The 24667-nt window shown below is 22.4% G+C and overlaps 4 protein-coding genes across 6 annotated transcripts; 3 read left to right on the forward strand and 1 right to left on the reverse strand.

Moving 5' to 3' along the window:
• Positions 1–68: 68 nt before the first annotated feature.
• On the reverse strand, positions 69–10045 carry LOC724179 (ribosomal protein S6 kinase delta-1). Of its 2 annotated transcripts, none has more exons than XM_026443991.1 (7): positions 9493–10044; positions 8180–9313; positions 7958–8091; positions 6718–7855; positions 6544–6639; positions 6366–6452; positions 69–637 (listed from the first exon to the last, which is right to left on the reverse strand). In XM_026443991.1, exons 1-7 carry the CDS (start codon positions 9586–9588, stop codon positions 470–472), a joined length of 2853 nt encoding a protein of 950 aa, XP_026299776.1. In that variant the 5' UTR covers positions 9589–10044; the 3' UTR covers positions 69–469. The 2 variants fall into 2 exon arrangements, with proteins under 2 accessions (XP_026299776.1, XP_026299777.1); XM_026443992.1 differs by lacking the exon at positions 69–637 and adding an exon at positions 5495–5727 and having other exon boundaries at positions 9493–10045.
• On the forward strand, positions 1251–5941 carry LOC412832 (structural maintenance of chromosomes protein 2). Its single transcript, XM_396284.6, has 8 exons — positions 1251–1541; positions 1780–2202; positions 2291–2569; positions 2679–3452; positions 3542–4129; positions 4308–4929; positions 4989–5242; positions 5331–5941. The coding sequence occupies exons 1-8, from the start codon at positions 1374–1376 to the stop codon at positions 5754–5756; spliced, it is 3534 nt and encodes a 1177-aa protein (XP_396284.2). The 5' UTR covers positions 1251–1373; the 3' UTR covers positions 5757–5941.
• Positions 10046–12046: 2001 nt separating the features above from the next.
• Positions 12047–16571, forward strand: LOC413833 (cytochrome P450 4C1). Its single transcript, XM_006564367.2, has 13 exons — positions 12047–12246; positions 13098–13323; positions 13454–13563; positions 13853–13943; positions 14124–14309; positions 14542–14635; positions 14742–14844; positions 14983–15094; positions 15198–15304; positions 15383–15451; positions 15531–15699; positions 15828–16007; positions 16361–16571. Exons 2-13 carry the CDS (start codon positions 13167–13169, stop codon positions 16528–16530), a joined length of 1548 nt encoding a protein of 515 aa, XP_006564430.1. The 5' UTR covers positions 12047–12246; positions 13098–13166; the 3' UTR covers positions 16531–16571.
• Positions 16572–17806: 1235 nt separating this feature from the next.
• On the forward strand, positions 17807–24147 carry LOC552535 (adenylate cyclase type 9). Of its 2 annotated transcripts, none has more exons than XM_026443915.1 (8): positions 17807–18129; positions 18682–18981; positions 19071–20524; positions 20601–20855; positions 20963–21414; positions 21496–21651; positions 21768–21964; positions 22033–24147. In XM_026443915.1, exons 2-8 carry the CDS (start codon positions 18701–18703, stop codon positions 23723–23725), a joined length of 4488 nt encoding a protein of 1495 aa, XP_026299700.1. In that variant the 5' UTR covers positions 17807–18129; positions 18682–18700; the 3' UTR covers positions 23726–24147. The 2 variants fall into 2 exon arrangements, with proteins under 2 accessions (XP_026299700.1, XP_026299701.1); XM_026443916.1 differs by having other exon boundaries at positions 17807–18114.
• The last annotated feature ends 520 nt before the right edge of the window (positions 24148–24667 follow it).

Genomic DNA, 24667 nt, shown 5'->3' on the forward strand with positions numbered 1-24667 from the left:
ATTAATAAAAATATTATTATATATTTTGTCATAATTTTTTTCTTATTAAAATGAAATTCATTCACCTGATGCTATTGATTGTGCAGCAGAAACTAAAGTATCATGAACTTCACGAGCATATGCAACCTGAGCTCTTACAGTCATTAAAAATTGAGGATATGTTAAAGCTTCTTGAGTACCAACAGTATCAGTACGTTGTGGCATGACAGGTACTGGAAGATACCTTAGAGAACTAGAATTTTGCGATGTACATTCTATTGAAGTTTTTAAATGTAATTCTATTTGGTCACAAATGGAATAAAACTCTTCTATATTTTTATTGAATCTATGATCTGGCTGATCAATACCACCTTTTAGAGATCCAACATCTACTAAACTATTTTGATGTAATGTATGTGCTGCAGTTTTAAGAGCTATGGCCAATGAATCTCTTAATGATACAATTAACGATTTAACTTTAGAAATATTATCAAGTTTTTCTTGAGTTTGTTGTTGCTGTTGTTGTTGCTGTTGCTGTTGAACCTGTGTCTGTTGTGTTTGTTGTGGATTTTGAGGAAGTTGAGCATTTACAGACTGTGTCATTTGTCCTACACCAATTGCTCCTGGTTGTTGAATTGGAGGAATATTCATAATGATCCTAATAACATAATAATTTAAAAAAAAATGTATTATATATAATAGTAACTTATTAAAAATTATTAATTAATTATTAACTGGCTAAACAAATTTATTATATTTTATTTCATATAATATAATTTTTATGATTTATTAAATTTATATCTATGTAGTAACCTTATATTATATCTAATACAATATAAATATTTGTTTTATTTTTAACTTCAATGAAATCTCGAAATATTTTACATTGATTAAAAAAAATAATTTTTTTTGTATAATTTTTACCTTTTATATTATTGTGTTTTAAAAAATAAACAGAACTTTTAACTTTATTTTAAAATATTTTAAAACCGAAACATAAATAAATTGAGACACTATTTAATATAACACAAGATGTTAGAAAAGACATCTTAAAATATCACTAGATCGCAAAATGATATTTTACTAGAAATTCTTTAGTAATATTTCAATTTTATATTTTTATTATACACATATTCACATTATTTTAAAATAATTCAAAAACAATAATATTAATAATTTAATATTATATAAAAGATTTGTATAAAATTTTTTTAATGAATTTTGGAACTTATATAAAAAAAGATAAAATCGTAGATTAGTATTTTCATTGTATATCTGCCCAAATAAAATATATAAACATACCGGTTATTCTTCATGATTTGAATTTGCAGTTTTGTTTATCAGCTTAAGTGTGATTAAAATAATATTTTCAATTTTATTTACTTAATTTCATAATGTATATAAAATCTATGGTATTAGAAGGATTTAAATCGTACGGAAAAAGAATCGAAATAAATGATTTCAATAAAGAATTCAACGCAATCACAGGATTTAATGGTAGTGGGAAATCAAACATTCTTGATGCAATATGTTTTGTTTTAGGTATATCGAACCTTGGACAGGTAATACATTATATTTTATATATTTTTAATATAATATTACAATTGTAAAAAACCCAATATTTTTATTTTTTAAAACAATTATATTTTCATTGATAGAATGAAATGAGTTACATGAAAATATATGACAAATATACTTATTAATATTACTTAAGCATTAAATATAAAATTTATATCAAAACAGAATAACAAAAACAATTTAGATTGTTTAAAAATAAGAAAATATTTTTTATTTTTTTAGGTACGTGCAACATCATTACAAGACTTGGTTTATAAATCTGGTCAAGCAGGTATAAAAAAAGCTAGTGTTACTATAACATTTGATAATAGAGATAGAGATTCATCTCCTATGGGATATGAACATCATGAAGAGATAATAGTTACAAGACAAGTTGTGATTGGTGGTAAAAATAAATATTTGATCAATGGATCTAATGTACAAAATAAACGTGTCCAAGATATGTTTTGTTCTGTTCAATTAAATGTAAATAATCCACATTTTTTGATAATGCAAGGAAGAATTACAAAAGTTTTAAATATGAAACCTGTAGAAATTTTATCAATGATAGAAGAAGCTGCAGGTACTCGAATGTATGAAAGTAAAAAAGAAGCTGCTTTAAAAACTATAGAAAAAAAAGATAGTAAATTAAAGGAAATAAATGATGTATGATTCAATTTTTAAATTTTTTGTAATTTATTATTAATATATTTATTATTATTATATAATTTAATTAAAACTAAATAAATTTCAGATTTTGAAAAATGAAATTGGTCCAAGATTATCAAAACTTAAAGAAGAAAAAATACAATATGTTGAATTTCAACGTATAGAAAGAGAATTAGAACATTGTAAAAGAGTTTGTCTAGCATGGAGATATGTCACAGCTTTAAATGAAAGTCAGAATGCAGAAGAAAATGCTCAAATTGTTAGAAATAAAATAGAAGAAAAAACAAAAAGCATTAATGATGGTGAAGAGGAACTTAAAAATATAGAAAAAGAATACGATGAAATAGCTAAAAAAAAAGATGTAGTATGTATTTTAATTATATAAAAAAATATTTTTATATTTATATTTTTTTTTAATTACAATACTTTTTTTTATATTTTATATATATATATATTTTTTTCATATGATATAGGAAACAGGAGCTCAATTAGAAACTTTGGATAATGAATTAAAAGAAGCAGAAAAAAAACAATGTAAATTAACAGCTGAATTTAATAGCAATGAAGAAAATATTAAAGCTGCTAAAAAAGCAATAGAACAATTAAAAATTAATATAGCTGATGATGAAAATATTTTTGTAGCAAAACAAAAAGAATATGCTAAAGTTGAAGATCTTTTTAAAATGTTAAAAGAGACAGATGAACAGGATTGTAAAGCAGTATTATTTGCACAAGAAAAATTTCAAAAAATTAGTTCTGGCTTATTAGAAAATCAAGATGGTGAAAATGCAACATTGGAACAGCAATTAATAAATACTAAGCAGACTTTATCAGAAGCACAAACGCAACGTAAACAATGTGAAATGACATTAAATCATAATAGAGAGCAACTGAAGAGAAAAAAAATAGAATTAAAAAACACTGGAGATGAATACAAAAAATATACTAAAGATCTTGAAAATAAAGAAAAAGAAGTAAAAAATTTAGAAAATGAATTGAAAAAATTAAATTACAAAGATGGATATATGGAAGAACTTAAAGAACAAAGATATAAATTAAGAAATGAAATATTAACATTAGAAGAAGAAATAGATCATTTTGAATCAAAATATCCTCAAATTAGATTTGAATATCAAAAGCCTGATTCTAATTTTAATCATAATTCGGTAAAAGGAGTTGTATGTAAATTAATTACAGTTAAAGATAAAAATGCAGCATATGCATTGGATATTGCTGCAGGAGGAAAGGTATTTTGATTTTTTTATGACATTTATTTTTTAAATAATATTATTAATCTATATATTTCAAATTTAATATTCAATCCTTAATATTTCAGTTATATAATATAGTAGTAGATACAGAAATGACTAGTAAGAAAATACTTCAACATGGTCAATTACAAAAACGTGTAACTATTATTCCTTTAAATAAAGTAGGAGGCAAATCTATGGATAATCAATTAATTCATTTAGCACAGAAAATAGGTGGTATAGAAAATGTTCGACCAGCTTTGTCTCTCATAGATTTTCCAGAAGAAACTAGATCTGCTATGACATGGATTTTTGGACAAATCTTCATTTGTAAAGATATTGAAATTGCTAAAAAAATAGCATTTCATGATAATATAATGAAAAAATGTGTCACTTTAGAAGGAGATGTTGTTGATCCTGCTGGTATTTTATCTGGTGGTGCACCATTAAAAACTGGATCAGTTCTTTTAAAATTAGATGAATTAAAAGATATACAAAATAAATTAAATACCAAACAAAAGACTCTTCAAAATATTGAAACAACATTAATGAATGTAAACAATATTGCTGAAAAATATACTTCATTAAAACAAACATTTGATTTACGAAATTATGAAATTAGTATGGTGAAACAAAAATTAGAACAAACAGAATATTATAAAATAAAAGAGGAGGTATATATAAATAATAAATATGATTTGAAATCAATTTAGAAAAATTAATAAAATAATTAATAATATAAAATAATTATTAAATATTATAAAATAATTAATAAAATATATAATAATATATATATAACATATATATAATATATATAAAATAATGTAATGTATAATATAAATTTTTTTACAGATAGATTCATTAGAAAAAAATATTGAACAACTTTTAGAAACAATAACAGTAGTAGAAAAAAATGAAAAGGAAAGTACTATACATGCTCAAGAATTAGAACATCAATTGAAAGATGCAACCAATATTCGTGAAAAACAATTGAAAAATGCTAAATCCGAATTAGAAAGATTGAAAACAAAAGCTGAAAACAGTCGTAAAGAATGGCAAAAACGAGAACAAGAAGCAGATATGCTTGAGCTAGAAATAAAAGAATTACAAAAAAGTATTGAAGTTGGAAAAGAACAATTAATAACATCTGAAGAAAAGTTAAATATATTACAAGAAAAAGCAAATAAATTAGAACAAGAACTAAATGAAGTAAAAGTTAATGTAAAATGTATACAATCTGATATAAAAGTACAAAAAGATAATATTAATAAACAAAATGCTTATTTGCGAAAGCTCATGACGCGAAAAGAAGATATTATAAAGCAAAATAAAGAAACAGAATTGGATATTAAAAAATTAAATCATGAAATTAATTCAATTAAGAATATTGTTAAAAATTGTAAAGAAAATGTTTCTGAACTTATTCAAAAATATGAATGGATTGAACAGGATAAAATTTATTTTGGAAAAACAGGTAATATTTGTTTTTTATAAGTTTAAATTATATATTAAATTTTATGTATATTTTATTAGGTGGTATTTATGATTTTAATGTTAATAAACCTAAAGAAATGGAGCAAAAAGTACAACAATTACAATCGATGCGTGAAAAACTTAGTCGAAGTATTAATACACGTGCTATTAGTCTTCTTGATAAAGAAGAAGAACAATTTAATGAAATGATGAAGAAAAAAAAAATAGTTGAAAATGATAAAACAAAAATATTAGAGACAATTAAGCATTTAGATGAAAAAAAGAGAGAAACATTATTGAAAGCTTGGGAACAAGTATTTAATACTATTTAATATTTAAATTAAATTGAAGTATTAAATTTATATTACATAATTATTATATTAATTTAATATTAATTTTTAGGTAAATAAGGATTTTGGGTCAATTTTTAGTAGTTTATTACCAGGAGCTGATGCAAAATTACAACCTTGTGAAAATCAAACAGTTACAGAAGGATTAGAAATAAAAATTGCATTTTCTGGTATTTGGAAAGAATCATTAGGAGAATTATCAGGCGGACAAAGATCTTTAGTTGCTTTGTCTTTAATCTTGGCTATGCTTTTATTTAAACCTGCTCCACTTTATATTTTGGACGAAGTTGATGCTGCATTAGATCTCTCTCATACTGAGAATATTGGTATAATGTTAAAAAAACATTTTAAACATTCACAATTTATTGTTGTATCATTAAAGGATGGAATGTTCAACAATGCTAATGTAGTATTTACAACTAGATTTGTTGATGGAATGTCAACAGTATCTAGAAGTGAAAAAATAAGAAGTAAGTAAATAAGTGTATCATACCTCTCAATCTACATATTACAATCTCAATCTCAATCACAATCTCACTCAATCTACAATCTATTATGTATATAAATAAATTAAGGTATTTTATCTATAATAGATAATTTTATATTTGATAAATATTTTTTAAATAATACTCCTGTACAATAAATTAGAATAAATTTTTATAAATTATATTTTAAGTATATATATTAAGTATTTATATGAAATGCCTTCATGATTAAAAAAATTCCAAACATTGGATTCCTATATAAAAAAAGTATAAAGATATATAATTTTTAATATATATTATTTAATATTTATCATATTTTTATGAGTAATTATATCTACATATTATATATTATCATAAAATATTTATAAAATACATTATACAATATAACAGTTTATTTATTAATATTTAAATATTTATTATTTACAATAATTTTAGATTTATAATGCTTTACAAAATATTGTTCAAAAAGAACAATATTTCCTACATAAAAAAAATTTTTTGTTTTAGGAATCCATTTTTGTTCAGAATTTTTTTGATATTAATGATATATTTTTTAAAAATTTAATAAGAACAAAGTTCTTATAAGTTTAAAGTGTAGTTACCAAATTTGACCAATTAATATCTTTAAAGAATGGATGTTGTTTTATTTCGGGTATTGTCATCCTTTCATTTGGTTCATATTTTAATATCTGTAAATTTATAAATTTTATAAAAATTCTATATTTTAAATAAGAAGAAATTATTTTAGATATTAGAAGATTTAGAACAATAAAAACTTACATTAAGAAGCAAAGATTTTGCATTTTCAGAAAGCTTGCTAGGAATGTTAATTATGGAATGCGATTGAAACGAACCTGGATGTTTTGCTTCAAATTTCTGCAAAATAAAATAATTATATAGTATCTATTTTATATTATATATTTTTAAAAAAATTTTATTTTTATTTATGCATACATTGCCTACTATTAATTCGTATAATATAACGCCGAAACTCCAGATATCTGTAGCTGGAGTAAGACGAATCATAGCTGAAAATGTGCATAATTCAGGAGATGAATATGGATATTTATATTTTAATAAATCTATATCATGGCGAGGTACAATATATGTTAATTGCACATGCCCGTTATCATCAAGTAATACATTATCAGGTTTTAAATCAAAAACAATAACATCTTGTTGGTGTAAAGCTTCCAGAGCTAAAAGTATTTCAGCAGTCCAAAGACGAATTACATTTTCTGGTATTGTCCAATATTCTTGTTCAATATCCATATTGTTGTTTTTTGTTGATACCATTAAAATTGTATTATATTTTAATTGTTGATTATTTGATATGCAATAATTATTTATTTCCATTTGATTATGAATATCTATCAATTTATTTAATTCATATTTTCGTGAAATATCATCATATCTATTTTCTAATGCAAAATATGTATTATTTGTTTTCAAACTATCTATCGAAGAATTTATGGATTCTTTTTTTTCGAAATTAAGATTTTTATAACTATTATTTAATGATGAATTAGTGCTGCTATATTGACTCTTTATATTATTTTGTGATAAATAATTAGATGTTATCACATTCTTCTCAGGTATTTTTTCGTTTGTAATAGTTTTATTTGTATCGTCATTTTCTAATAATATATCATTAACATTTATTGACATTTCATCATAATGTTTTGGTTGACATATATTTTTAAAATTTAATAACGAAGTATTATCTTGATGATTTATCAAGCGATCAGATTCACATAATCGATTGGCAACAGAATTACTTTCTTTTAAAGTTGCATTAACCGATTGTAATAGTATTTGCGCCTTTTCTAGTAATTGTGTAGTAGATACATTGGTATATTTTTCATAATTTTTTTCTACCATTATCGGATATATTTCCATTTGTACTTTAGTGTTTGTACTAAGATTTAAATTTTCAATTTCATCTTCAATTTCGTTTATATCGCTTTTATGTAATCTGACATTATTATCATCACTTACTTTTTTAATGTCTTTTTCTGTAATTATTTTGTCACAATTTTTATTACTGACAGAATTATAATGTGATGTTATAAAATCCCACAATTTTCCACGGCTATAATATAATTCAAATAATTAGATTTTACGGATTACAAAATAGATTTTATGATTAAATAATAAAAAGATAAAATAATAATATTATTTTTATAATATTTACCCTAAATGTTGTAAAATTAGAAATATGCGCGTATCTGTTTCAATACATGCATGTAAACGGACCATGTATGGTATTTCACCGCGTAATATATAATTACTTATACTTTCTTTGTTTGAAGATAATTTTTCTATAGCCTGAAATTAAGAGAATTTTTAAATTTTTATATTTCATATTTTTTTTAACTAATTTTTTTAAACTATAAAATATTCAAATTATTTATACTTTTACAATATTGAGGCAGTTTTGACGAATATCTCTTACAAGCATTACTGATTCTATAATTTTTAATACTTTATAATATTGAAGTTCTGCTATAGGTTTATTCAATACTGAGATGTTGCAATTTAGATATCTATTATAAAGTTTTTCAGCACGTACTAAATATTTTGATATTTTTTCTTTAATTATTTCTGCTCTTATTTTATTTGAATCAGTTTCAACTCCAGAACGAAGACTAGAGATTCCCATTTTATATTGAGTAAATGCTTCTTCATATTCAGTAAGATCTTCATGTTTAATAGCTGCACTCATATGTGCAGCTGCAATTAGAATATATTGTGGTGAATCTGTCAATGATTGTGGTAAATCAGAACCATCATGAGTATTTATTGAAGAATTTATATCTTCAATAATGGTATCATTATTTGTTTTAGTGTTTGATGCTAAAATTACAGAATCATTCTCCTTCTTAATACAATAATTTTTATAGCAATTATTATTTTTATTAGAAATTAATTGGGTATCCTCTAATTTAGAAACAATTTTACTTGAATCATTGTTTTCCATTAATAATTTATTATGTATGCTTTTTGTCATGGATATCTTTTCATTTTCAGTTTTGTATCTTAAATTATTTTGTGGTAAAATTTGTTCTTTAGAATCAGATGCTCCTTGAGATTGATTTATTTCATTTTTAGAAATAGATGAATTTGTAAATGATGTTTGAATATTTTTGATTTGGGAAATATTTTGAGGAATAATATCATTATTAGATAAAGAATTTACATAAGAATGAAGATCTTCTGTTGATGTATCAGAACTAATAGACTGAGAATAATCATTTAAATAATAATCAGCATGACTAGTTTCAAAAAATTTTATGAAAATATCACTAGAATATAAATATGAATGTCTTCCTATAAATTCTAAAAATTTTAATGCACATTCTCTTCTTTCTTCAATGACATCGGCTTCAAATCTACCAAAAAATTTTGGTTTTGGAAATGATGGAAAACTTTCTTTAATTCGAGATTGTGAATATAATACATTTAATTCTAAATGAAGTTTTTTGAAATCATTATAACGTTTCCATACAGACACTTTAGAAATTTCTTCATGAGAACTTTTTAAAAATACCTAAAAAAATACATATATTTATAACTTAATATCTAAAATATTATTTTCATATAATACAAATCAAATTATTAAAGTGAATATCATAAAGATTAATTTGAAATTATTATAAATTTTAAATCCACAGAAAAATTGATTAAACTATTTTATTTTATTTTATATATTATATTTGTACTGCATACCACAGATGTGACTTTGTAAATAGTAAATCCTTTTTTATGTCGTGTCGTTTCTGGAATAATAAAACGTCTCACACATTTGTCTCTAGTGGGTGCCATTGTTTATACACTTAAATATAGAAGTTCAATAAATTGATTACTTTATCGTAGGTCGCGTATTTCTATCATGATTTTTTCATGTCTTTAATTTTTTTTTTCGTTTACGTGGCATATATATCGTTTTTATTAATTTTCAATTAATATTAATATCCATTTATCTATTCATATAATAGCGTAATTGCTATAGATAATTATTTGTAATGCAATGGTTTTACAAATTTTTTATGAAATTTATGTATTTTTTATGTATTTTAAATCATAATGAACATACCAAGTTTTTTTATAATCGATTTTAACAATTTTCATAAATAATTAAACAAAGATTCTATTATTATTTTATTATAATATTATTTTATTTCACTATTTATGTATTTCAACTGAGCAAGTAATAGAAGTCAAGAAAAATCAACTTCTTAGAACCCTGTCGTTTCACCACTTAAGTGGAACTGCGCGTGCGATATCATGTCATGAATTTAAAACTAAAAATACATGAAATAGGAATTAACAAATAAAAAAGAACGAAGTATATACTAATTAATGCCTTTTAAAAAATACTTTTTCAATATTAACTTTCAACTTTACTTTTTATTATTATTAAATTTTTAAATTATTAAATTCATTTATGATTATTCATTTGAATAATCTTCATGTTGAATTAAATCATAATCCTAATAAAAAATATTTCTATAATATGATATTAAATAGATATCAAAATTTATTGTCAAAACATTTTATGAAACAATATATATTATTATATATATATTTTTATTTAATTATATAATTTGACATATAAAATAGATTGATAAATCTAATAGATCTATTAGATTATCTAATAAAACTAGATAAGTCGATTGATAGAAGAGATAGAAAAATCTATTAATCATTTATTAATAATATTAATTGTTCTATATCTTGAGAACTTAAAAATGTGTTACCACTTTAATATCATTTTCAGTGTTATCGATACGGAATAAAATAGATTTCATCAAAATTCTTTTACCATTTTTGTGTCATTCTTCATTACCGATTTAGCTTAGAATAAGATTGTAACGTTCGATTGAACTAAAACTATTAAAACTATATATTTATAATTAAAAATTAATAAAGAAATTAATTTTAATTAAAATAAAAATAAATATAACTAAGAGAAATAAAACAAATATTTTGTTGCAAAATACATTATTACATGCGTATAAAGTATTATTTCAAATTTAAACAAATAATTTTATAAATAATGATAAAATTATTTGTTTAAATTTGAAATATATACAATAATTTATTACAATATTTATATAATAATTTATTTAAATTCTATTTATATAAATAAAATTTGTTATATAGATATAAAGGATTTATTATATTTGTAGAGATATTTTTCAATATCTCTACAATAAATCAAATCTTGAGAAACAATATAATTAATTAATTAAATAATAATTGAAAAATAATATGCATATATTATTACGTTATAAGAGAAAAATAATTGATAATTGATAATATTATATTGATTCAATAAATTATATTGATAATAATGAAGAAAAATATATACTTTGATTAAATTATCAAAACTTACAATGATGATTACTATATAACATATATAATACAATGTTCATATTAAAAAGAAATAAAATAAATAAAAAAATATGATAAAATATGATGTAATATTATATTTTTATTTACATTAGGTTTAAAATGTTAATATTTGAAATTTAAATAAATATAAATAATAAATTTAATATTTAGATATTATATATTTATAACGAAATTTAAATATTATTTAAATATATTTAAATATTATTATCTATATTTAGAACGAAAATAAAGAAACATTTTTTTTTTAAAAATCATTTAAATATATTTCATTTTAACATAATATTTATTGGTATAAATTGTTGAATTTTTATTAATTTTCCACAATTATAATTATTTTATAACTTTATATTGATAACTGACAATAATATTGATAAAATATTGATAAAAAATATATAAATATTGAATAAAAAGTTAAAAAAAAAAATTGACTTATTTTGATTCAATATTTAAAAACAATCAATATCATATGATTAATATGAAATCATATGAAATTAATTATATTTTGAGAGAAAACAAATTTTTTGACTTTTTTATTTCTTATAAAATTTTACTTATAATGTATAAAATATAAATAAATAATAAAATATAAATAAAATATAAATAAATGAATATGAAAGAATAAAAAAATGGACAGTTTTTTTTATTGTAAAATTAAAGAATTAATCATGCAATATTAAAATGAACAATTTATGATTAATTTATCTTTTTGATATTTTTTTTCTTTTATTGATATTGATATTCTGCTTTTTATTCAATTTTTATTGTAATTTATAATCGTAATCCAAACTTGCATTCGTTTGCATTCTATTATCTATTATTAAGTTTGCTTTTCAATATCGTAAGCCAAATTTACATTGGTTAAAAATCAATGCCATACGAGAAATCCGACAATAACATATCTTCTTGGATAGATTTGATGTGGTGGGAATAATTGCATACCCTCTTCTCATTTTCATTTAAGATTGATTTGCTTTGCAGTGAGTGACAAGTAATTCCTTTAGTCTGACCCTTTCCTTAAATCTTCAATCTTAAATCCAAAATTATTATTATATTGAAAGAAAAAGGGTAAGTAATTGATTATATTATTTTAATTTATAGATTTCAATATGAATTTGAAAACAGTGCATAATTATATATCATTATTGTTAATATTATTAATATATTAAATATTAATTTTAAAATAATTCTTATAAACTTATTTTTAAAAATTTTTAAAAATGTTTGTAAGTTATTTTACATATTTTATGTAAAGAATTTTATAAAAAAAAATAATAAAAACAAATAATTTAATTTGATAAATAGAATATTTATGCAAAATTTGAGTATACAAAAACTTACAAAATATACGTAATCATATTTTTTTGTTTCATACAATTCACGTTATAGATATACTGATAAATTCAACAAAGCGCATATTACTAAATTTTTTATTTTTATTATAATCTAATTGTATTTAATGCTAATATTTGTAATTTAACAATTGATGCTTTATATTTTTATGTTTTTATTTTTTTATTTTTAATAAAGATATTTAAATAAGAGATATTTAGAGATAACATTTTATCAATAAATATAAAAATATAATTTGAAATATACGATTTCATATATTTTTCGATTAATGTTAATATATATAAAATAAAAAAAAATTGGTATAATATTTTCTGATAATTCAATTAAATTTATACTTACACTTATATATGTTTTGAATTATATAACGAAAAAACGAGAAAATTTTTCTTTTATATAAAGCAAATAATTATGATAAATTTTTTAAAAAAACATTAATGAAAAATATATCCAATACAATTTATGAATGAATGAAATTTGTTAATGAAGTTTGAAATATATATTATTAAAGAATAATAAATATATATTAAAATAATCGCATTTTATATATATATCTATATTATTAACAGATTTAATAAGAGAAGCGTAAAAAAAAAATTGGAATATCAATTGGAATTGAATGTTGAAATTTTAAGAAAATGATTTCTGCAATATTGTTCTTTATATTTCTCTTGGCCACTCTACATTATTTTCTATTACATCATAGAAAATTTGGAAAAATGATAAATTTGATACCAGGACCTGAGCCATTACCAATTCTTGGAAATATTCCTACTTTTCATAACATTTCTCCAAGTAGGAAGAAAAATTTTATTTTTCTTTAAATTGATTTTATTTTAATTTTAAGTTTAACGATTTCATTGAATTTCACTTATAAATATAGAATTAATATTATTAACATTCATTTACTTTATACTTATTGTAGGTGAGCTTTGGAAATTTTTGACACAATTAAGCAAACAATATTATCCAATTTATAGAATGTGGACTTTCTTGGAAGCATATGTTCATATTTGTCATCCGGATGATATTGAGGTAATTAGAAAAAAAAATTGGATATAAATAATTCTTGAAATATAATATTTTAAAAAATATATAATTTAATTAATATAATTTTAATTAACATAAATTCCACATTCACATTCCACATTCAAAACAAAATCCACATTCTTTTATAATTCCAAATTAAAATTATAAGAATATTTATAGATATAAGATACATAATGATATAAGAAAAAATTAAATACTGTTGAATTTTTTACGCAAAATGTCAACTTACGTAGGTGAGAGAATAAAGAATCATTATTTTCTTTTCATCATCTAGACAATTCTTGGAAATATTAAATTTACTAAAAAAGGTTTTGGCTACAAATACTTAAAGCCTTGGTTCAATACTGGACTTCTTACTAGTTCAGGTATATTTTATTTCTTTTTTTATTTATTATATTTTTTTTCTTCTTTCATTTGTTGGATTATGAAATATTTTTAATTTTTGATAAATTTATTTGAGAGTTTAATCATTTTTTTTTTGCTACATTATAAATGACAAACGGAGAAAAGTAAATAAGTAAATATACTTTATTGATTTCTTGCAGGTCATAAGTGGCACGTTCGCAGAAAGATATTGACATCTGCTTTTCATTTTAATGTGCTTCGACAGTTTGTTGATATTTTTATAGAGGATGCTGAACGCTTAATTAAAACATTAGAGAGTGAAGAAGGAATTTTCGTGGAAAATTTATTGCAACTCACTAGCGAACACACATTAAATGTGATATGTGGTAAATTATGAAACATTATCTATTATTTGGATAATTATAATAATGAAAGATTTTGTTGAATGAAAATTTAATTTAAAATGAATCTTTTTTTAGAAAATATTAAAATTAGAAAATATCATTTTTCATATTTGTTTTAATAATAAAACATTTATTATTATAATAGAGATATATTTTAATTAATTAAAAAAAATTGGATTAACTAGATTTTTAAAAATTATTTAATTGTTTTTAGAAACTGCAATGGGAACCTCATTAAAAAATAAAGAAAAGTTTCAGTATGAATATCGTAAAGCTGTATATAATATGGGTTGTATTTTCGCCAATAGGTAATAAATAATTTTTATATTATATTATCTCTAATTATTATACCATATTAAATTTTTATTGGTTATATATATAAATATTTATATGTAAATATCTATATCATTTTAGAATTGTAAAACCTTGGTTTTATTATGATTTCTTCTTTAATCTTTCTCCTGAAGGATGGCAACAATCTAAATTACTTAAAATATTGCATAATTTTACGCGAAAGGTAATTTTTATTATGAATATGATTTTGTACCATAATTTAATCATATTATTTATAGTAAAAAATTTTTTTTATTTATTGTTTTTTACAATTTTAATATTATATTTTTTACATAATAATATTTTGATAATATGTTTATAGATAATTCAAGAACGAAAAGAATATCACGATAAAACGAACGGTCGATATTTAAATGATTTTCATGAGAATATAAATGAAAATGATAATAATAATGATTATAATGACTGTAGAAGTAAATATATGATATGTTATATATATATATATATATATGATATATTTATTGATTAGCATGCAAAACGTGTCTATTTTTTTCTATTTATTTCTATTTATTATAGTTCGCAGAAAAAGACTCGCTATGCTTGATTTATTAATAGAAGCTCATCGAAATAATAAAATAGATGATGAAGGAATTAGAGAAGAAGTTGATACATTTATGTTTAGAGTATGTATAATATTTTTATATTATAGGAATGTAAACAATTTTTCGAATGATAATAAAACAGAAATTTATATTAAATAGGGACACGATACTACAGCTATATCTTTTTGCTTTTCTATAATGCTTTTAGCTGAACATAAAGAGATTCAGGTAATTTATTTATTATTTATTTACTATTTTATATTATTTACTAATTATTTATTATATTATTTATAATTGTTTATCAAAGGATCGAGCAAGGGCTGAAATAAAAGCCGCAATAGAAGAAAATGGAGGAAAATTAAATATAACTGTTCTTCAAAATCTTCCGTATCTCGAAAGGTGTATTAAAGAATCTCTTCGTCTTTTTCCAAGCGTACCACGAATTTCGCGTAAACTGGAAACGAGTGTAAAATTAAGTGAATACAAAAATTATATACTAAAATAATTATGCTTAATTTTTTCTTTTCTTATAAAAATTTTATTCTTAATAATTATTTATTCTTAATTTTTATATATAATTATAAGAAATATATTACATTTTTAGGTAATTATGAAATACCTTCGAATACTATAATTAACGTGAACATATTTGATACTCATAGAGATCCAAAGTTTTGGCCGAATCCAAATAAGTTTGATCCGGATAGATTTTTACCTGAAAATTCTAAAAAACGACATCCATATGCTTACGTACCTTTTAGTGCTGGACCACGAAATTGCATTGGTAAGAATTTCACATTCCAATAAATATTTATGAAACAGTATCTTTATATATACAAGGATGTGTGAAAAATTTCTTAAATTTAGAAAAATAAATTTTTTATTGATAAGTAAAAAAATGAGTATGTTAAAAGTTGAATTTATTTTTATTTAATTTTAATATTTTTTTGAATGAAAAAAAAAACTAAATTACTGAATATTATTAGTTGAGAATGAATTTTTATAATTTCTAAATTATAAGTTTGTAATTTCTAAATGTAAGTTTTTGTGAATATTATATATATATAATTTTCATAAAATAAAATATTTTATTTTTTATATAAATTTAATAATATATATAATATTTTTATCTTGTAGGACAACGATTTGCCATGCTCGAATTAAAAACATATTTAGGTCTTCTTTTATACAATTACTATTTCGAACCTATCGACTATCTTAAGGATGTAACTTTTGTTTCGGGCATTGTATTGCGATTAGAAAATCCAGTTCGAATGAAATTCATTCCTGTTAAGAAGATATGTTGATCATGTAATATATAATATATATAATAATTATTAACAAAAAATAAATGTAATATTTAATACATTTATTATCCTGTCTCATTGAAAGTAAATTACAATAATAATAATGATTATAATTAAAACAAATAATTAAAATGATGATTCCTTGTTATTTTCTGTATTTTTTTATATATTATAATTATATAATATATTAAAAAACTGTTTTTTTAATAGAATATTAAAAATAAATTTTATTTTGCAATTATTCTAATTATTATTATTTTTAAAAATTTAATGATGAAAGATATTATTCTACATATTATTTATAATTTATTTTTTATTTTATTCGATTTTTACTTATAATTTATTTTTAATCTCTACTATTCTCGATTATAATGCATTAATATTAATATATAAATTAGTTCTTTAATAAAAACTAACATATTATAGATTATATTTTTAAAAATAAGATTATATTTTTTTCAAATTAAAGAATTAAATAATAAAATACAATACATATATAAAGAGAGAATAATAAATAATAGAAAAAGAATAAATAAGTGACCATCAGTGCTATTTTTTGAGTAAGTTATTTTTTTTCAAAAAGAATAAAATTTTCAAATAGAATAATAATTGAATATTATTACTGAGTGCTTTTAGAAAGATGTTTTCACTATTCAAAGATGGTATTGATTCTTAATTTTTATTCTACTTTACCTTACCCTTAATAAGATTTTTCTGATATTCTAGAGATGGCGCTGATTTCCAATTTTTTACTCTCTGTCTTTTTCCTTTTATTTGTTCTCTTTGTTTATATCTTATATCTTATTTAATACTAAACAAATGATATAAAATTATCATATTATCTTTTGAAATTTTATACTTCATTGATTACAGATGTAAGATTCATATCTAGTCTATAATGTAGTTCCTTTCTAACTTACTGATCGTGAAAAATCTAAATATTCTCTTATTATTTAAGAAATATATTAAAAGTTGATAAAATCAAGAAAGTAAAAAGATTTTCTTTTTTAAAATTCTATTATAAATATTTATATATCATTCTGAAAACAATTAAGAAATATCTTATAAGATGAATTATTTATTAATTAAAAATTATATTTGTATTCTCTATTATAATATAAAAATATCTTCTTTTTTTTTCTATTTATAAAAATATTTTATTGTTTTATATTACAATGTCTTAAATTTTGCATTAAATATTTTCTCATAATTAACATCGAATTCTTTAATGCTCAATTCAACTTATTATCTGACAAACATTAAATTTTTAACGTATATGCTTTTTAATTGTGGGCGCTGTCATCGATAGATTCAAGATGGCTATGATGCATTGCGGAAAAGAAAATTTGAAACGTTTAAACAATAATTTTTAACATTATATAATATTAAATTAATTGCACAAAATTTAATTAATTAGAGTGAAATATATAACATTAAATTTTCTCACTAATGCTGAGAATATCATACTAATAGAACGAAAATTAAAATGGCATTTTTTAAAGAGAGCTGATTTCAGGAAGAACCTCCGATGTTAGCGGGGAGGATGATTTTCTTAGTTTTGTGGCGATTTCGCCAGTAACCAAGGTGAATTGAATAGTTGTAAGTTTTTTAATCATAAAAATATTATTTTTAAACGTATATTTTATTTTTATTATAATATTATATTATACTGATAAAGTTAAAAACCATGCTGTCATTTGAAATAAATATTCTATAACCACCTTTTCGATAATTAAATAAGTTTTTTTATGAAATTTATTCTTTATAATTTTATTTGTATTGCAAAATAATTATACAAAAAATATAAATTCGAAACTTTTATTATTATTTGAAATCATTATTTTTTAATAAAATTTTTTAATAAAAAGTAATAAGTAATAATATATTAATAAAATATATATTTAAATATTTTATATATTTTGTGATATTAATTGAATTATATAATATATTTGTTAAATAATTATATTTTTTTTATATTATAAAAAATTATTTTTTATATTTAATCTATAAATTATATTTATAATTTAATAAGTTATAAATTATTATAATTTAATTTATATTATTATTAAATATAAGTTTACTTTATGTGTAATGATTTTACATTAATTTACATAATTTACAATAAATTTACATTATGTATAATGATTTTAGTGCAATTTGAATTTCAAATATGACTTCTCCTTTAAATCGAAAACGAAGCTCTTCTGTTAGTTTTACAAGAGCTAAAAATGATAGTGAAGATACTGCAGATGAAATTCATATATCTTTAGCTCCATATATACAAACATACTTGGCACATAGTGGACAAGGACTTGGATGTTGTGGAATTAGCCTTCCAGTACCATTTGAACGTGCAGCACCAAGATCTTGGTGGAATCCCAGATTTGATTCAGAAATATTAGAAGAACAATTTAAAAGAAGTGCCTTTCCACAAATTAGATTAAGATTCCGGTATAAATAATAATATAATATTATATTATATCTGTTTATTAATTTTAATGATAAATATCATGTTAATTTTAATAGTAAATATATTTCAGGTATGCTCTAAAATATATCTTACTGGTTTCTTTATCATGGTTGGTATATTTTGTTATAATTGGAACAGAATACAATACTACAACATGGCCAGCCATAGTAACAGTTTTTATTATTGTTGGAACAATGGTAACAGCAGTTTTATATCTAACATATACAGATTATTATAAAAGTTATGTGTTACCAATTTCATTAGGAATTGCATCTATGCTTTGCATTTTATCTTTACTTTTTCTTACATTAGTACCACCTTATATAGATGGCTTAACTCTAGTCGGACATTTTGCACTATGTTCTGAGATTTTATTATTGATATATACTGTCTTACCAATGCCACTATATGCTTGTGTGGGAATATCAATGATTTATTCTTTTCTTTTTGAATTTTTGACTGCTTATTTATATGGTACAAAAAATGCAAGAGAAAAATTTTTTAGTGAAAATTTTCTACTAAATACTTCAAAAGAAAATAATGCCACAATAAATTATAGCAGAATATCAGCAGCTATGTACTCTTCTTTGAAAAATTTTACTAATAGTCAATTTTCTAATGTGATGCATGATAACAACGAATCTACAACTGCAAATGTGAAAATAATATCATATTCACAAGATCCAAAAATGTTATCTGCTTTTGGAATGAAATCAAATCAAGAAAATATAATTGAAAAGATATCTGGCGTTTTGAATGATACAAATGTTTTTAAAAATTTAAATTCTACTATAATGTCAACTACTATTAACTCTACTATGAATACTTCATCTAATAATTTAATCTCCAAAGGTATAAACAATATAACTTCAATATTTAAAGAAAATATATTAACTCATAAAAATGATGACATGTCAAACTATTTCTTAAGTAGCAACATATCTAATCAATCATTTTCGGATGATTATTTTTCTACGAGTCTTGGAATAAGAATCTTAATGCAGATCTGCATTCATCTGATAGGTATACATATTTTAATAATGACTTTTGTAAGAATGCGTGGTACATTTATGAAAGTCGGACAATCGTTATTAGTTCGGCGTCAACTTGAAATGGAAAAGCAACTTAAAGAGAAAATGATTCATTCAGTAATGCCGCCTAAAGTCGCAGATTGGTTAATGGAAGAAAGAGAATGCGAAAGAGAACGAGAGGACTCTTTAAAAAAAGGTTCGATACCGTCCAATAATACAGATATTCGCTCATTGTTTCGACCATTTAATATGCATTCAATGGAAAATGTTAGTATCTTATTTGCTGATATTGTTGGATTTACACGAATGAGTTCAAATAAGACTGCAGAAGAATTAGTAGGCATTTTAAATGATCTTTTTGAAAGATTTGATGATTTATGTGAACATCATGGATGTGAAAAAATTTCTACATTAGGAGATTGTTATTATTGCGTAAGTGGATGTCCAGAACCAAGATCTGATCATGCAAAGTGTTGTATTGAAATGGGATTAGGTATATTTTTTTTTTTCATTAAATTATAGGAGTGAAATATTTACATAAAAAAATAATTTATAATATACTTTAATAGCTATGATAGAAGCTATAAAACAATTTGATATTGAAAGAAGGGAAGGTGTTAATATGAGAGTTGGAGTACATACTGGAACTGTATTATGTGGAATTGTAGGTACTAAAAGATTTAAATTCGATGTTTGGTCTAATGATGTAACTTTAGCAAATAAACTAGAAAGCACAGGAAAACCAGGAAGAGTTCATCTAAGTGAAAAAACTTTGAATTTTCTCAATGATCGATACCTTACAGAAGAAGGAGATTTAATAAATGGTATTAATATTATTACTATAATATTAATAATTATAATTAACGTATATTTAATTTGTATTTCATTAATTTTATAATTATAATTAAAAGAAAAATATTTTATATTACAGGTATTAAAACTTATTTTATTAAAGGTAGAAAATCAGATTTTACCAATCAATTTATAATGAATATAACATCTCCAACAAGTATATCGCCTTTAATGCAATCGCGTCACCGTGTGGCCTCTTGTAATAGTCAATCTAAATTGAAATATCATTACCTCCATATGGTTACTAATACAAGTAATTATAGAATGAAAGCAAACTCTTTGCCAAGTATTCTAGATTCCGAAAACGGAGATACTGATATCACAGATGAAAAAGAAAATGCAAATAAAAGTCCGATATCTGTTGCCAGTTATGGAAAGAAAAAGATACGAAACAAACCATGGAAATATTTACAACGACAACGAACTACTGAAGAAATGACACCTCTAGAAATGGAAGAAGCCAAAGCAATTATTGCCGAACAATCAAAAACTGAATCTCAATCATATGAAGATCGTAATGGATTTAGGCAGGTCAAAATCGCATCGATAAAAGTTTTATTTTAATTTTCAATTGCATTATCTCATTCATATATAAGTTGTATTTTTTTGCAGAATACATCTCAAAGTGAGATTGAAATGGATCCAAATCCTGTACCTTCTAGTCCTTTATTATCTGGTCAAGAGTCACTTAGTCGTGCCTCTTCTATGTGCAGTAGGAAAGATTCGGGAATTAGAAGTAATAGCAGACGTAGTAGTATACAGCAACAGGTATACTTATATTATAAATAATAATAGAAATTATAAATAAAAGTATTCTTTAATACTATATTTCTCACAGTAGTCAACATGTTCCCTTTTTCCTGCAGTTAATTTTCATATTTTAGTTATTTTTGATGAACGGCATGGCTCAAGGAGATTTATTGGCACATAGAGTAAGTGGATATTATACTTCTAGTTCGACATTAAATTCTGCTCATGAGCCATCGTCTTCGGTACCATATCCATTTCCTCCAGCAGTTACAGACACTTTTGGTGCATGTTTTCATAAATTAAGAAAACAATCTGATCTACAATTAATTAGGTAAATAACTTTAACTTACATATTTTAAAAAATATAAAATAGTTCGTATAATTTTATTTTTCACGAAGGTGCGTTCAAGATAATGTAAGTTCTCAACGATCATACTTCGTGAAACCACCACTTTCGAGTTTGACTCTCTTTTTCAAAAATAAAGAAATGGAAAAAGAATACAGAGAAAATGCTCACAAGGTTAATGAATGTATCAGTGGAAATCCACCTACTCTGGCTACCTCGAGATTCAATACATATTTTGATATTCTAATATCGGCATTGATTTACACTGCCGTCACAATTTCACTCTTTTTACTTTGCGATCCAACGTTATATTATATGATCTTTTTTGTATGTGCTACTACTATTCAAATTATAGCAGTGTTACTTTGTGTTCGTCAACTCTTATATCCAAATATGATTCATTCAACATTAACACAACAAATATTTAAATTTTTTTCACAATGGTATCCTTGGCATATTTGCGGTGCAATTTTAGTCGGCTTACCGATTACATCTATTTTTCTTAATTATACGTGTAGTAATTTTCATAATTTGAATAATTTTGAATATTATTATGGTTATTTAATTTTTATTAGTTTAGTCCATTTTTGTAATTTTACACAACTTAATTGTTGGATGAAGAATTTTTTAGTAACATTTATGGGTGTATTATTTCTTTATTTTATAATGAATCATTTGTCATATGATCAAGAAAATCTCGGTAATCTATTCATTAATAAGACATTAAATTATTCACAATTCTCAATAGATAAAAATATTATTGATTTAATCAGGAATCAATCTAATGAAACCATTATAAAGAAAATATTCAATAATATTCCTGATTTCTTATTAAATTCTACAAAGATAAATTCTACGAAGATTGCTCTTATAAGTCAACAAGAGACAGAAATTAGATATCATGAAAGATTATACAATTCCGAGATTTTTTTAGATATGATACTTTTACTTTTGTTAGTTTGGTTTTTAAATCGTGAATTTGAAATTAGTTATCGATTAAGCTTTCACGGAAATGCAGTAGCTGCTCGAGATAAAACTCGTGTACAATCTATGAAAAATCAAGCTGATTGGCTTTTACATAACATTATACCAAAATATGTTGCTGATCAATTAAAAACTACTGCTAAATATTCACAAAATCATAAAGCTGTGGGGATCATTTTTGCGAGCATAGTAAACTTTAATGAACTTTATGATGAGTCTTATTTGGGTGGTAAAGAATATTTGCGTGTGCTTAATGAACTCATTGGTGACTTTGACGAATTATTAGAAAAACCGGAATTTTCAAATGTAGAAAAGATAAAAACTATTGGTAGCACATTCATGGCAGCAAGTGGTTTAAATCCACAAGTTAGACAACAAAATGAACATGAATATAAGCATCTGTTTCAATTAATAGATTTTGCTATGACATTGCATAAAGTAATAAATGATTTCAATCGAGATTTATTAGGTTTTAAATTAATTTTGAGAATTGGCTTTAATTATGGCGACGTAACTGCTGGTGTAATCGGAGCAACGAAGCTATATTATGATATCTGGGGTGATGCTGTAAATATAGCATCTAGAATGGATTCGACTGGAGTCGCTGGAAGAATACAAGTGGCCAAGAATGTTTTAGATGTTCTTTCAGAACGATACGAATTCGAACCACGTGGTCAAGTTTATGTTAAGGGAAAAGATAATATGGATGTATTTTTATTAATAGGGAAAAAAGACGATATTAATATAACAACGAACACTTAAACATTTTCAGGTCTCTAATAGTGATGTTGATTCTTTATAAAATTAAAATTAATCGTTTGCACGTTACACTTATATCAAGCATATGATCTTTTTGAGATCAGATTTCTAGCGATCTCGTTAAGAATTATACAAATTTATGATATAATGTGTCACCAACGTTATATACGATAAAAACGTACCTTAATTCTTTAATTGCTCGCTCATTAAAGATATTTATTCTTAACAAAACAATTAACTGTATTTTTTTACGTAATTTAAGAACATCAGATGTGTGTGAGACCTATCAAAATCTATCGTTATAAAAAGTACAAAATCAAATCAATTTGAAGAAATCAAATTTTTTCTTAATAATTCTTAATAATTCTTGCGAAAAATCTATCGAGACAAATATAATACGCATCTTCATTGTTTGTGTGCTGAATGAACGAACGTATGAACGATGCGAATGAACGGATAAACATATAAAATGACCAAGTTTGGTCGTCATCAACAGTTCCTAGTATAAAATATGCGACTTATATATTAGACAATTATTAATTATTTCAAAGTATAAAAAGCTTTCTAATGTTTTATTAATTCTGTCGATTCATATGATATTATATGGCTTATTTCATATCACGAGTAATTAATCAGATTTATTTATATTACAATTTAAACTTGAAAATATATCAAATTATTTGTGAAGTAGTAAATATTATAATAAAGTGCTTCAAGTTTCAAAACTTTTTTTAAGACTTTGGTCGAAAAGTTATGGTGAAGTTTCTATATTTATTGTAATTAAGAATAATTATTCAATATTGTTTTTCATTAATTTTTCGCATAGTACACGTAAGAATTCTGTTTTAAGGTTACTATAATTCTCGAAAATTTAGTACTCAACAATTCCATGCAAAACTTGTATTCTATTTTAATTAAATACAAAAAAAATAAATTTATTAATAT

Source organism: Apis mellifera, linkage group LG11, assembly GCF_003254395.2.
Source record: "Apis mellifera strain DH4 linkage group LG11, Amel_HAv3.1, whole genome shotgun sequence".
In the NCBI taxonomy this organism is placed as follows: Eukaryota; Metazoa; Arthropoda; class Insecta; order Hymenoptera; family Apidae; genus Apis; species Apis mellifera.